Raw genomic sequence first — 13353 nt, 5'->3', positions numbered from 1 at the left:
GTGTTTTTGTAGTTTTACCAACTTCTGTCCTGTGTCTATTGTTCTGTTTCTGATCTCCAGTATTTTAGTAAAATTGGGGCTTCTAGCAGAGCTGCCTGGTTATATGGAGATGATAAAGCCTAGCAGCCACCTTCATCCCAGACTGCTTTGGGTCTCCCTATGCATTGAGTTTCAGTAGCATTGACCAGGTTTATATATTTATGATCTCTTTCACTCAGGCTTCTGAAGTTAGGATTCAGGGAAGAGCTTTGAGGGGCTAAGCTTCCTGAAACTGAGTTCCAGATATTCTGTGTTGTGTGTTAAATCCTGTGTGTGTCTTTTTCCCCCTGAGAAGTTTTCTAAGACTGACAAGGGATAACATCCCTCCCTCCGTCATGCGTAAGTGAGCCCAGAAGCAAGAGCTTAGTGCTGCGGGGCAGAGGTTCTTCCTCGGTATTTAACCACAGAAATGGAAAGGGGTTACGGTCTGCTGGGAACCAATCTTTTTCTCTCCTTAGCCCCAACTCTTTTGAATAGCTGCTTTTATTAAATATGTCTGTGTCAAGATCTGATTAGGATTTTTGTTTTCCCAGTTTTATTTCTGACTGTCCTGCTGGAGCCACTTGCCTCTTAACTAGCTGTCTCATCCTCCTAAACCTGGTCATGAACTCACTTCTGCTATCAAGCTTGTCTTAACTTGAGCTAAACTTGATATTTACCTCATTCCAGTTTTTTCTTTAGGATTTCCTTCACAGAAAAGCAGTGTGAGATTATATACACTATCATTTTCAACAGAAGGGCTAGCCGATTTAAAACCTGGTATGTTGCCTTTTCTCCATTCTGTGTTCTCTAAGAACAGAGGTGGTTTCAGAAATCATCCTCAGCTTTTCTCTAGAGTTGGGTGACAGCCGTACTTTCTCCTGACCCTTCTTTCCTCTACCTCAGATGTGAGACAGTTCCTTATTGTTTTTACTGGGAAAGGCAGAGGGATATTAGACAATGTCAACAGTTCACTGTGTCTCTGGCGTGAATTAAATGGACCAACCAGTATCCAAGAATATTTTTAACTTGGCTAACTGACTGTGTTTTTTTCCCCCTCCTATACGGAAGTTGGACTTAACCCTTCTGATGTCAAAGATTGTTCAGAGACTGGATGGCTATGGCTGTTGTCCTTTGGGGTGTCCTATGCCACTGTAAAATGGGGAATCATACTGGCCTCCTAGAGTAGTGTGAATTTTAAAGAAGTTAACTTTGGTAAAGTCTCTAGCACAGTGCTTGGCACATAGTAGGGTGTGTTAATTTCTTTCCCTTCCCTGCAGGCCATTCACCTGCTCTTCCCTCTACGATTTTCCATAACACAGTTTTTACTTGGAACGAGCCTTCTGCCAAGAGTCTCAGTTTGGTTGTGTACTCCTACAACTATTTTTGGCTTGACTTCCCTCTCCAGCTCCCAGTGGTCCAGCCACACAGTCGCCTATTGTACCAGCTGGTTGATGTAAGTCTATCCATCCTCAGAGGAACCTCGTTACTTACCAGTAAGCTATGTTTCTCTGAAAATGTAGCATCCTTGGTAACTAATAGTTTTTTTTCTTTATTTACAATCGATGATGAATCATCTGTAACTTCCTTGTGTGACCCTTAAGTTAGAACCAGAATTAGAAATTTCTAGTTGGTGATGTAGGTCTCCTTGCAAGCTCCTAGAGTCCAGGGCACTTGACTCTGATCAGGTAAAATGCTGTGGAGACCTGTGAGGTCGAAATCTTTTTCAGTACTCTGAGTATGATATGAAGCTTAATTATATACACTGTCAAGGATGATACATTTTCAAAGAAAAAAAGTTACTGGTAAGTAACTGGGATTTTTGAGTAATTCCTGTTAAGTCAATAAATAAGAATTCCCAAACTTGTTTTACCAACAAATGCTTTTGCATTTGAATATTTCGTAAGTGAAAGCAATATGGTTATTAGTTAAGGTTAATAGTTAAAGAATGAGACAGGTTTCTAGGGATAGCATACAGATAATGAGGTGGGGTGTATTTTTCTAAGTAGGTGCTCTCTTAGCTTTAAAGAGAAACTGAAGGTGAAGTCTCCATTAGGGAGAACCAGCAAATGCAGTCTGTTCATTCCAGAAACATTTTTTGAGTGCCTACTCTTTTTTGAGACACTGTGCTGAGTATTGATGCGACAGAGGTAAAACCACACTCTGCCTCTGCTGCCTTTGCCTCCCAGGGCTTATTTCCCTGCCTTGGTGACTCGTGTGACACAGAATTGAGCTGAGGGCATCTTGGTGTGAGAGGTGTGGGGCTGGAAGCAGCGCTAGTGCTGCATCTGTTGCCGTCTTATTTTTGTGCTTCTGGAAGTTCTTTCTGTTCATGGGAGAAAACCAGCTGACCTCCTTCGGCCAACTCAGAACATTTCCTACATCATTAGAGCAAACAGATGAAGCGATGCCGACCTACTTCCTGTCTAGTAGTTGAATAGAATATTCAGCTGTCTGATCTTAAGTGTGACCTTGGATTTAGATGTTTAAGCAGGTGAATAAATCTGAGTTGGAGAGGAGATGTGCACTCCTTTACCCTCCTTACCTTCTCTAAGCTTTAAAGGGAGCTAATTTCCACAATTAAAGTCACATAATGTGCCCCCACCAAGTGTAAGCCAAACCCTAAAACACTAATTGTTTTGTTAGACATGAAAATTATTTTGCCCTTAAAGTCACTGAACAGTGTATTACAACCAGTCTTTGCCCCAAAGTTAGCTAGTTAAGTAGGAAGAAGGAAAGGTTACTTGGTTGTAGTGGGGATCCGAGGGCCCCGGGGGTGGAGGTGCTCCCATCACATTGCCCGCCTCAGGTTTGGTGCCCACTGCGCCACTGTCGCTGTCCTTTGCCCCGTGAGCACCTCCAGGGTGGGAGCTAGCACAGTGACGAAGCTCTTGGGGCTGGAGGCAGGCGTAGGCTTCCATCCTGCATGGTTAATTGACTACCTTTCTGATGAGGCAAGTTATTTCACTTCTCTGAACCTCAGTCTCCTTATTTATAAAGTTGTGATGCTAAAGGCCTAGATGAGGAGTGTGTAAGATAATGTATACAAAGCACTTAGCACAGTGCCTGCAACATAGTATGTGCTCAATAAATGTTAACAGCAGTTACTATTGGATGGATGGACAAAGAATTGTATCAGAGGCCAAAGAGCAGGCCAGGGAGAGATTGTGGCATTGGAATATTAGTAAAGTGCTCACGCCTTCCTATTCACTTGAGCTATGAGCTTTTTAGTAGTAGTACCTTTATCTTTTCCGTTTTGGAATGCAAATTAACGGATGAGTCACTGTCACAGCTCTTCCTAACCACTCTGTCTTTAAGCTTTCACGTCCTTGAAGGAAGGAACTGTTTTTGTGCTGCAGTGACTGTGACTATTGCAGGGTTGTCCCCGGCCTGATGAGGGCCCCTGTGGTCTGTACGCCAAAGATATATGCTCTGATTTCACCAAATCTAGTCCTGCTCTTTAAGACCTCTTAAAGAGAAACCAGATGTTTAATTATTATGTGTGCTATATATATATATTTTTTGTTTCATTTTACTACTTCAATTCTCCTTTTTTCTCTATTTTCATTGATTGTGGATTATGAATATATATTCACAGTATTTTTGAGAAGGCTCTGGAGGTCTGATAATTGGGTAATGATACTCTTCAAGAAAAGCTGGATTCCTAGATAAGACAAAGTGCTGTGGGTTTTGGGCATAGATTTTTACTGTATTTCATAGAATCAAAGATGCAAAAGTTTGAACACTTTAACATCTGATACTAGCTTGCATCTTAGAATCATTGTTACATGAAAGCTATGTTACAGTTTAACTGGCAGCGTATTTCCTTAGTGATCCAGAAGATAATTATTATGCCTTGAAATTGATGTCATTGTAGATTGGATGAAATATGGTGTATCAAGGGTGTACACTTAAACATTGTAGACATACGGTATTGTGGCAATATGTGTAGTGTGTTAAGAGCAAAGGCTCTAGAATCAGACTTCCTGGGTTTAAATTCTAGCCCTGTCTGTTGTATGACTCTGGGCCAGTTACTTACCCTTTCTCTACCCTAAGTTTTTCCACCTCTAAAATGGGGGCTAAGAATGGTCCCCATCTTATAATGCTGTAATGAGGACTAAATATGATAAGACATGTAATGTGTTTAAAATGGTGCATAGCACATGGAGAGTGCTTATATTAACTGCTACTATGTTACTAATTTAGAGGTCACACTTGCACAGTTTATTTGAGTCCATTTTGTTGTGATTGAAACTCAGATCTAATACCCTTCATATTTGTGTATCATCTGATAATATCTGTCAGTGACACTTGGGTTTTTTAAAAGGGAAGATAAAGATAAGAAAGGTAAACCTAACAAGCTTCTATATTCTTATTAAGTAAGATTTAAGAGGCATATTTGGTATACATAATATTCCAGTGTGGTTGAGATATGAAAGAAACTTAGCATTAATGTAGAAAGTTTATACTGAAAGCAAGGAGCACTGAATCTGAGGTTAACATAAGTACAATCTGATTCTTATTGGTAATTGGTAAGTATGGGAAGGGTTGGGGGCTTTGAAAATTTGCAAAATTTGAAGCATTTTTTTTTTTATCCTAAGTAAAAGAGAGGAGAGAATCCTTTTTGGTTTTTACTACCTGTACTGTCTTAGATAAAGAAATTCTCTTCTCAAAATTATTTAAGTGAGCAGCATCCTGTTATAATATGATGGCTACAGCTTAACATTGTCCTTTTATTCTTACAAATCAATTTTATATTTCTGTTCTAGTGTTCAGTAACCAGTGACTTGGATTTTCCAACACAAGTCATCCCATTAAAGACTCTGAATGCAGTTGCTTCTGTGCCCATCATGTACTCTTGGTCTCCCCTACAGCAGAATTTTATGGTATGTAAATAATGTAGCATCTGCTTATCTGGTAATTACATATTTTGAATTAAAAAAGCATAATTCATAATTTCTTGTCAAAATGAATCAAGAAAAAGCAAGCTATTCAAGTGGTAGTACTTGGAATGATGTTTTTAATCCATTTATTACCTGTATATTTTTTAAGCCTTTGCATCGTGGCTGTTTTCCCAGTTCTAGAAGTTAGGATATTCTCCAAAGGAAAAGTGTTAAGCAAAAGTCATACCTGGACTTAAAAGTGTATGTAAAAGAGGAAGCTTATAGTTCTTACCTTGAAGAGGTCAGTTAGCATCCTGTAATCTGAGTCTGACTTGAGGTCTTTTGGAGAACTTAACATTTAACACAGTTTTAGACAGTATGTTATTAAATGATGATGTACACTATGAAGTATTCTCTGGGCTTACAAAATACAAGCTCAAGTATATTTCTGCAGATAACCCTGACCCATAGCTTCTGTAATGAAATATTAGTGTTTAATTCATTGTAGAAGGGTGACAGAGGACAGAACAAAGAAATTTGAGTGTGCATTTTTGAGTTGTGTTGTTAAATAAAAAATACATAGTTTTATTATTTGATATATAAAATACTAAAGCTAATAAAATGTTGATGGAAGTCCTGGTGAGTGAGCCTACCCTAGAGAATTACCAAATTAAAAAAATACATGTTTCTAATGTCTTTAGTAACTTTTTTCTTAAAGACTTTACCATAGAGGGCTAAAGGCAAACTTCACCTCCTCTTCTGCAGTTGCATAAATCTGCACTTAAGGCTTTGTTCAGAAACATTTAGTTTGAGAGTCATATTCTGTGAGCTTAAGGAAGGTTTCATATTTGTACAGACTAAAATTCTGAAAGAATATAATGTTTAAAATTGTCAATAAATATTACTTAAGAGTAATCTGTGGGTTTCGTTGGTCACTGACCAAAGCAAACTCAGCGACTATCTCCATTACGGCTGGAATATGTTTTGGGGAGCAAAGGTCATGTGGATTCAGTTGGGGAGATGAGAGCCAGCTGTCACTTAAGTCGGCTTTGCTTCCAAAGAGTCAGCTCCTAGTTTCAGTGAGATTAGTGTGAGATGTGATGACAGCCAGACACTAGTTGTATGTAAGTTTCAGTCTGAGTAGATCAATATATTAAAATTAAATTTTCATTTTATACTCCACATGTACTTTTTCTCCCAGTTTCCCTTTTTCCTGTTTGTCTGAGGCACTCTTATCTTCATGAACTCTGCATTTTCATCAAGGGACTATTTGAGATGTCTTTGCCTTGGTATTTTCTGCCTGTTACCCGTTGGCAGTGCCTTATGTGTCTCATGGCCTTTTCCCACCATGCCCTTCTCCGTGCATCATGGTCTGCGCTTGAGGCACCTCCCATTAGGTGGACAGCTGCTGTGTCCTCCTGCCAGTCTTGGCCAGTCCATTCTGTCAGAGTCATTGCTGTAAAGGTCTATTTTAAACCAATACCCTGTTCAAAGGCCTCTTAAGATGTAGACTTGTCCTCATTTTAATCTCTTTAAATGTGGACTTCAGTCTTTATGTGTAATTACTGTGTTTTTTTCGTTGTTAACCCCCCCTCCCCCGCCCTCCATCGCTGCCTGGGCCTTGTCTCAGGCAGTACTCTGCTCTCCGCGCACGGGGTCTCTGATCGGCTCTTCTTGGCTGCACCCTCTTTCTTCCCTGAGCTCTTCCAGACCTCGATGGGAATTCGTCTCTCATCTTTATTAGCATTATCCATTTTTATGTGCACCTTGTTCACCTCAATATTGAACTATGTTATTGTAGAATGTGCTTATTTTGTGTATTAGAGTAAATCCTTTTGGCATAAACTTAAAGGGCCATCAATACTCCATTTTACATTATAAGAATTTTATTATGTTGAATGTCTCTTAATAACAAATCTCAAAGTTTAGAAGTCTTTACATTTTGTGGGGGGCAGGCAGGTATGGTATTTGTAGAGATGATAAGCCACATTTCATTGATTTGAAGACTCTTTTAACATATGAAATGGGAATGTGTCTTAAAATTGATGAGTCATATTGTAATTAGAGCATTTTTTCCAGAGGTACATAAAATGATGTTAAGTTTTATGATTGATGATGTTAGATTAGGTAAGTACAATATTTTTTCTTAAATTTTTTTTGCCTACAAATAGTTTGTTTTCTCAGATATGCTTTTTGCTGAGAAGGAGCTGTTATTTATAGCTTTCAGTGTTTGCTATTATTTTGGATCTGGAGAACTGGGCAAAGACATGTACTTGTGAAAAAATTGTATTACTTTGACTTTTAAAAACAATTTTTATTGTTTAAGCCTGCTTAAAAAATTTTTTTTTACTTTTAGGTAGAAGATGAAACTGTTTTACATAACATTCCTTATATGGGGGATGAAGTTTTAGACCAGGATGGGACTTTCATTGAAGAACTAATAAAAAATTATGATGGAAAAGTCCATGGGGATAGAGGTGAGCTATGTGCTTTTTCTCTTGGAAAGAGGGCCAAAGAATTGAGAGAGATTTCAGTTTTAAGCATAGGTATGAAAAATATTTTTTTACTGTTAAAATTAAGTTTTGTGCTGGATAGGCTTGGGCTCATAAGCCTAAAATTTTCAGCGTTTTCCTTAACTATTCCTTTTTTTAAAAAAATTTTTTATTAAGGTATCATTGATATACACTCTTATGAAGGTTTCACAAGAAAAATAGTGTGGTTATTACATTCACCCTTATTATCGAGTCCCCCCCTAACTACTCTTAAACTGGGGTTATGTTTGCCACTTGAAAATTATGCAGAGTTGGTTATAACATAATGTTAATAATGTGTCAATTAAGTAGCATTATTTGAGTATATGTAGGTCTTAAGATTTCCTAGCAGTGAAATCAGTTAGGATTCGGGCTCTGCTTATGTGACATGGGCTCCAAAGGACCCTGTGCCCCGAAGTGCCTCTGCGAGGCCATGCGGGGCTGGAGGTGCTGCCAGTGGTCGTGCCTGCGGTGTTTGGGGTCCCGGAGAGCCTGTGGAGGTGTCTGGCAGGAGGTAGCTCGGAACGCTGCGCTCCTGTGTGCTCACTGGTAGTGGAAAGCGGGGTCTGCCGGATACGCTTTGGGAGGAGCCTCGGGTTGCAGGTGGCCTCTGGAGGATTAGGTGTGTAGTGGCAGGCACTGGAAGCTTCTGGGGAGGGATGTTAAAGACAAAACGGCACTTGGTGAAGATGGATTCTGCTTCCCAACTTTGCCTCAGGCCTGTCCTGCAGATCGTTTTCTCCTCGTCCTGACGATGGTAGTGCTGACTGACGGGCTCTGCCCGTTCTCCACACTAGAAGAGGCATCCGTAAACTGGTCGTTACCTCTTACCTCTGTGTATTTCTGATATCTGACTTGATGAATTTCAGAATGTGGGTTTATAAATGATGAAATCTTTGTGGAGTTGGTGAATGCTCTTGGCCAGTACAATGATGACGACGACGATGACGATGGAGGTGATCCTGACGAAAGAGAAGAGAGACAGAAAGACCCAGAGGGGGGCCGAGATGGTATGTACGTCTGTCTGTCCGGGTGGCGTGGCCATGACTGCGTTTCCCAGAAACCACATAGGGTATGAGCAGGTCTCAATTCCTTCTTTCTCTCTCACATCACTAGCATAATCAAAATTAGAATACTGTTTGTAACATTTCATCCTGTCCTTGAGTGCCTTTATTTCCCTTTCTAGCAAAAGAACGTACTGTGTTTTGTGTTTTGCCGGGCAGCCATCGTCGTCATTGTTGTAGTGAGCCGCTCGCTTGGGTGAAATGGGAGTGAACGAGAAACACAGACAACACAGACAGACAGACAATGGCTGCAGCAGCCCCGATGTGGCGCAGCTCCTTTATTTTCATACCGCTTTCTCGGACCCCAGCCAAGTGCTATACTCATCTTTCCCTTCTCAGGGGGGACAGGCCAGAACATCTTGTTGATTTCTCAGAATCTGCCCAGTAAGCAGGGGCGGTGTTTTCACACGTCCCCAAGGTCTCCCTGTTTCCAGCGTGAGGCGTCCTGGCTCGTGTTCGAGGACAAGATATGCTCTTGTGGGCAGATAACTTCCAAGGACGGCACCGGTCGTTCTCAAGCTGGTGCTCCCCCGTGCTGCGTTCAGACGTGGGGGGAGACAAAGGCCGCCCCCTACAATTGTGATATGTAACGTATCGGTCGCTGACTGTGGACAAGTAGTGTGCTCAACTGTGGACCAGCTCGCTTGATCCCCGTAATGTTGGACAGAGTGGATGTTATTGTTAGTTCCATTTTATGGTTGAAGAGATGGGTTAGTGAGGTTAAGTAATTTACTTAAGATTTCATTATTGAGAAGGACTGAACCTGGGACACTGATGGTGACCAGCTCTGACTGCTTCCGAGCCCGCGCCTGTAGCCCCTGCACCAACTGTGGCTTCCCAGAAAAACAGGATCCCAAGTCAAAGCTGATAGTTGGTGGAGATTTGGCAAAGCTCATTATTAAGACAGCATAGAAGAGTTTGGGGAAAACTGCAATTTCAAAGCAGCATCAAAGTTTTATAACAGGCACTTTAGTGATCATCTAGTTCATTTTACAGACAAGGAAACAGATCCAAGTATACAAGTGACTGGCCAAGGTCGCATCACCAGTTAGTGGCAGAGCAGGGGTCAGAATGTAGAGGCAGAACTCCCTGCCTCCCAGGGCCCTTGAAACTTTTCATATCTAATTTTGAAGTTTGGTTTGACCTAACGGCATTCTGAAGATACATATACAATACATTAGAAGTAAGTGAAACATAAAGTTAGCAATTTCTTAGAAAATGATCTTTGTTAGATACAGTTGTGTGGAGAAAACGAACGATTGAAAACTTAACTTTTATTACTTTTCTCCTTTCACATTTTCCTGTTTAGATAAAGAAAGCCGCCCACCTCGGAAATTTCCTTCTGATAAAATTTTTGAAGCCATTTCTTCAATGTTTCCAGATAAGGGCACAGCAGAAGAGCTAAAGGAAAAGTAAGATTTATCATTTTGAGGTGATCTTGCCTTGTATGGTACGTAACTTACCATCTTGGTTTATCAGGGATGGAGCCCCTCTGCATCATGTGTTCACAATGTTTGCAGGATCCTGCAGGCAGCATGTCTCTGTGACGCTCTCCTGCAGAGCATGTGCTGTAGATAGAACACCCACGCAGTTCACAGTAGTACATGGACAGGTAAATTTCTCTGGACATTTGTAGAAATTTTACTGCAGTTGATTAATTTTATTAATAATATTTTTCATGATAGATCTGAACCGTATCAGTGAACTTGATTCTTGGTACATACCATGCATAATATTTAATTGACTCTTCAGCTAAATAAAGGTTATAGGTGAAATCTTTTTTTTTTTGGTTTAGGCAAGATAAACATCAAAAATAATACACAAAACCTTTTAGAAACTTTGTTTTCAAAAAAGATAAGTGTTTGTTTCATCTTGATTTATGTTTCTCTTGGTTAATGTTAGGTATAAAGAACTCACCGAGCAGCAGCTCCCAGGCGCACTTCCTCCTGAATGTACCCCGAACATAGATGGACCGAATGCTAAGTCTGTTCAGAGGGAGCAAAGCTTGCATTCATTTCATACACTTTTCTGTAGGCGATGTTTTAAATATGACTGCTTCCTACATCGTAAGTGTAATTATTGTACGTTTTCATTTTCTATATTTGTTGTGGAATTATGTCTTAAAGCAACTTGGAAAGTGTTGTCATTTATTACAACTAGATTTTATGATTTAATCTTGCAGTTAAGATAAAAAAATATTAGGATCAGAGTATTGATTTTTTCTAATGTGTCGCTTAAGGGCTACTCCAAAGTGTTTTCACGTGTTTGACTTGACGGCTCCCTCCTACTTGGACTGTAGTACTTTTCCATGAATGCTAACCAAACAGTTGTTTTATAAGAAAACTTTTGCTATGAACTAGCTGATAGCCCAGAGCAACACTGTCAGTATTGAAGATGTTTATGTATATGTTCTTACCTATTTAGTGTTAAATCTTTATTTTTTGGTCCTTTGGGTAAGTTATTAAAAAAAATAGCTACATTTGAATCCAGGTAATGCATAAAGTGTTCTTAGTGAAAATTAAGTATGGCACATAGAACATTATTTTTCTGACATAGCCAGGGAATGAGGTTTCTTAGTACATTTTCCAGGTAACTGGAACTTCTTTATTTAAGACAGTTTAGAAAGTGCTACTTTCAAGGCGCAAATTTTGAAAATTTCATACCTCCTAGTTTTCTAAGCAGAGTTTACTTAACATAGGTTAGCTCTTTTCTGTATCATATTTCAGTGTGGCCATCAATGGAACAGTAACACCTTTTGGGACTTTGGACCTGTGTAAAGTGATTTTCCCTGTATACTGGGTGGCCCCGCACTGCTTTGTCTTTTGAGTTCCCTTGTCTACCTTTCACAGAATTTTTTCCCTCACTACCCAGGGGTATTGCTTAAGCCGCTCAGCCTACCCAAGCAACCGCATACCGCAGCTCACCCCGTGTGAGCTTTGCTCTCGATACCCACTTCCATTTGCAGCTCAGACTTTGTTGTGTGGGGAATATCTTCATCTGGTAATGATGACCTGTGTGCGCACGCAGTAGCAGCAGTTTCTTTATCTGAAGTTAGAAAAATTCAAGTGGAGTTTTAGAATTATCCTTATATCCCGTCTTCTTGCTGTTAACCGTACCCCTGATCTAGTTTAAATATGAGTTGTCAGTTGTAGTGAAACAAGTAAGCCATTTGCGACGTGTGCCATCAGGCGGCTCTCAAGTATCTCACTGTGGGCCCGGCGGTGCTGCCTTTACACAGCCCTTGAAGGAGTAGCCTTGACTGCATTTCATTCCCCTGTAAGCAGGATCATTTTATAAACTGTGTCCACTTCTTAGGAAGCCTATTGTAAATTGCGCTCAGATACTGACATAGCAGAACGGTTGGGTGGAAGCTCTATTTTGGAGGAAGTGAAGTGGTCCCTTCTATTTGTTGTTATAGATGTGTCATTTCGTGTCCTTTTTTTGTCATACAAAAGAACCAAGAAAGTGGGATATTACTTATTATTACAAGAGTCATTTTATTGTGCTGTTTAGACAGGAGTAATTTTGATGAACTTTGAAGCTGTCAGTTGTCTCATTCAGGCTGGGGAGAAGAGGAGAGAACTATTGAAGTTTAATGAAATAGGCTTCTGGGGGGCTGATGTGGGGCACCCTTGGAGCCCTTGGGAGCACTGGGCCCACAGCTGCTGTGCCCACCTTCCCTTCTTTTTACACTAGAGCCAATATCTTCATAATTAGGCTTGAACACGTTTATGCTTTACACTAACTTTGACAGAACATCACACATGTTTTTCTTAGGTAAACCAAGTCATTAAATAAGTTATTAAACATGTTAAATACATCATTCTGTGCCTTAGTTTTGTTTTTGGCTATATAATGAGAATAAAGTGTACATAAGCTGTCAGGGAGGATTTATTTATTACTGTGTGTAAAATACAGCAGTACCTGGCTCATGTAGCTATTATTATTTTTTAAGTAGATCATCATTCACATCACTTGCATCTTGAACACATTAAAAGCTGTCCAGGAAAGTCTCCTTCCCATTTCTGTCGCCGTCTTTGGAGTCGTACTGCCCGCTCCTGAAATTAAACCCTGCGCATTCTTCTGTGTCTTTCTATGGTTTCTTTTGGCAAATACAAATATGTTCTTCTTTTTCTGGCCATCCTATTCCAGAGGTGCCATACTCTTCAGGCTTTTCTGTTTTCTGACTTAATACTGTAGATGCTATTCCTTATAAGACAGCTGTGTAGTCTTCCACTGTAGGAGGCCCTGTAGCTCACTGAACTGGTCCCCAGTGGTCAACGTGGGCTCGTTTCAAGCCTTTTGCTGTAACAGCGCCACAGTGAATAACCTTGCCTGTAGCTGTACATCCCTTCCACACGTGCAGGTGAGCCTGGCCTGCTCCAGATGTTGCCAAGTGACCTGCCATATGGCGATATGCCGGTTTTAAGAACCTACAAGCAGAGTAAGAATGCCTGAATTCCCCAGAGCCCTGCCAATGCAGTATGTTAAAAACTAATTTCGATTTGTATTGATTGAAAGAGAAGTTACTTTTTGCATAGTTTAATATGCTTTTTTCTTTCTATATGTTTGAGAGATTTATATTTTATTGTCTCTGAATTATTTTTATCCTTTGGCTTGTTGGTCTTTATCTGATACTCTGAGGCTCTTTATATTGTCAGGAAATTAGTTCTTTTGAGATAAGTTGCAGATTTTTTTCCCCAGCTTGTTTGGCAAAAATCCCACAAGCAGTCTAAGGTTTTAGAGGGCAGTTGAGCAGCTTATCAGCCAATTTCCCTCCTCCAGGATTGTAAGGGTTCTCACTTTTTTCCTGGTACATTTAAGGGTTTATATTTTTATATACAGCTGATCCACTTG

At 40.1% G+C, this 13353-nt stretch overlaps 1 protein-coding gene across 16 annotated transcripts in view; it reads left to right on the top strand.

The window, feature by feature from the left end:
• The window catches only part of EZH2 (enhancer of zeste 2 polycomb repressive complex 2 subunit), an 85246-nt gene that overhangs the window by 58488 nt on the left and 13405 nt on the right, over positions 1 to 13353 (top strand). For 7 of the 16 annotated variants that reach the window (XM_057504868.1, XM_057504866.1, XM_036915375.2 and 4 more), the window contains 7 exons: positions 735 to 798; positions 1299 to 1474; positions 4788 to 4904; positions 7258 to 7378; positions 8302 to 8442; positions 9806 to 9908; positions 10399 to 10562. In XM_057504868.1, the coding sequence (XP_057360851.1) occupies positions 735 to 798; positions 1299 to 1474; positions 4788 to 4904; positions 7258 to 7378; positions 8302 to 8442; positions 9806 to 9908; positions 10399 to 10562 (886 nt within the window). The remainder of the gene's footprint in view (positions 1 to 734; positions 799 to 1298; positions 1475 to 4787; positions 4905 to 7257; positions 7379 to 8301; positions 8443 to 9805; positions 9909 to 10398; positions 10563 to 13353) is intronic. The other 9 variants (XM_057504867.1, XM_036915386.2, XM_036915381.2 and 6 more) reach the window with 4 other exon arrangements.

This window comes from Manis pentadactyla, chromosome 7 (assembly GCF_030020395.1).
Source record: "Manis pentadactyla isolate mManPen7 chromosome 7, mManPen7.hap1, whole genome shotgun sequence".
Classification (NCBI taxonomy): domain Eukaryota; kingdom Metazoa; phylum Chordata; class Mammalia; order Pholidota; family Manidae; genus Manis; species Manis pentadactyla.
This window is presented reverse-complemented; position numbering and strand designations above follow the sequence as displayed.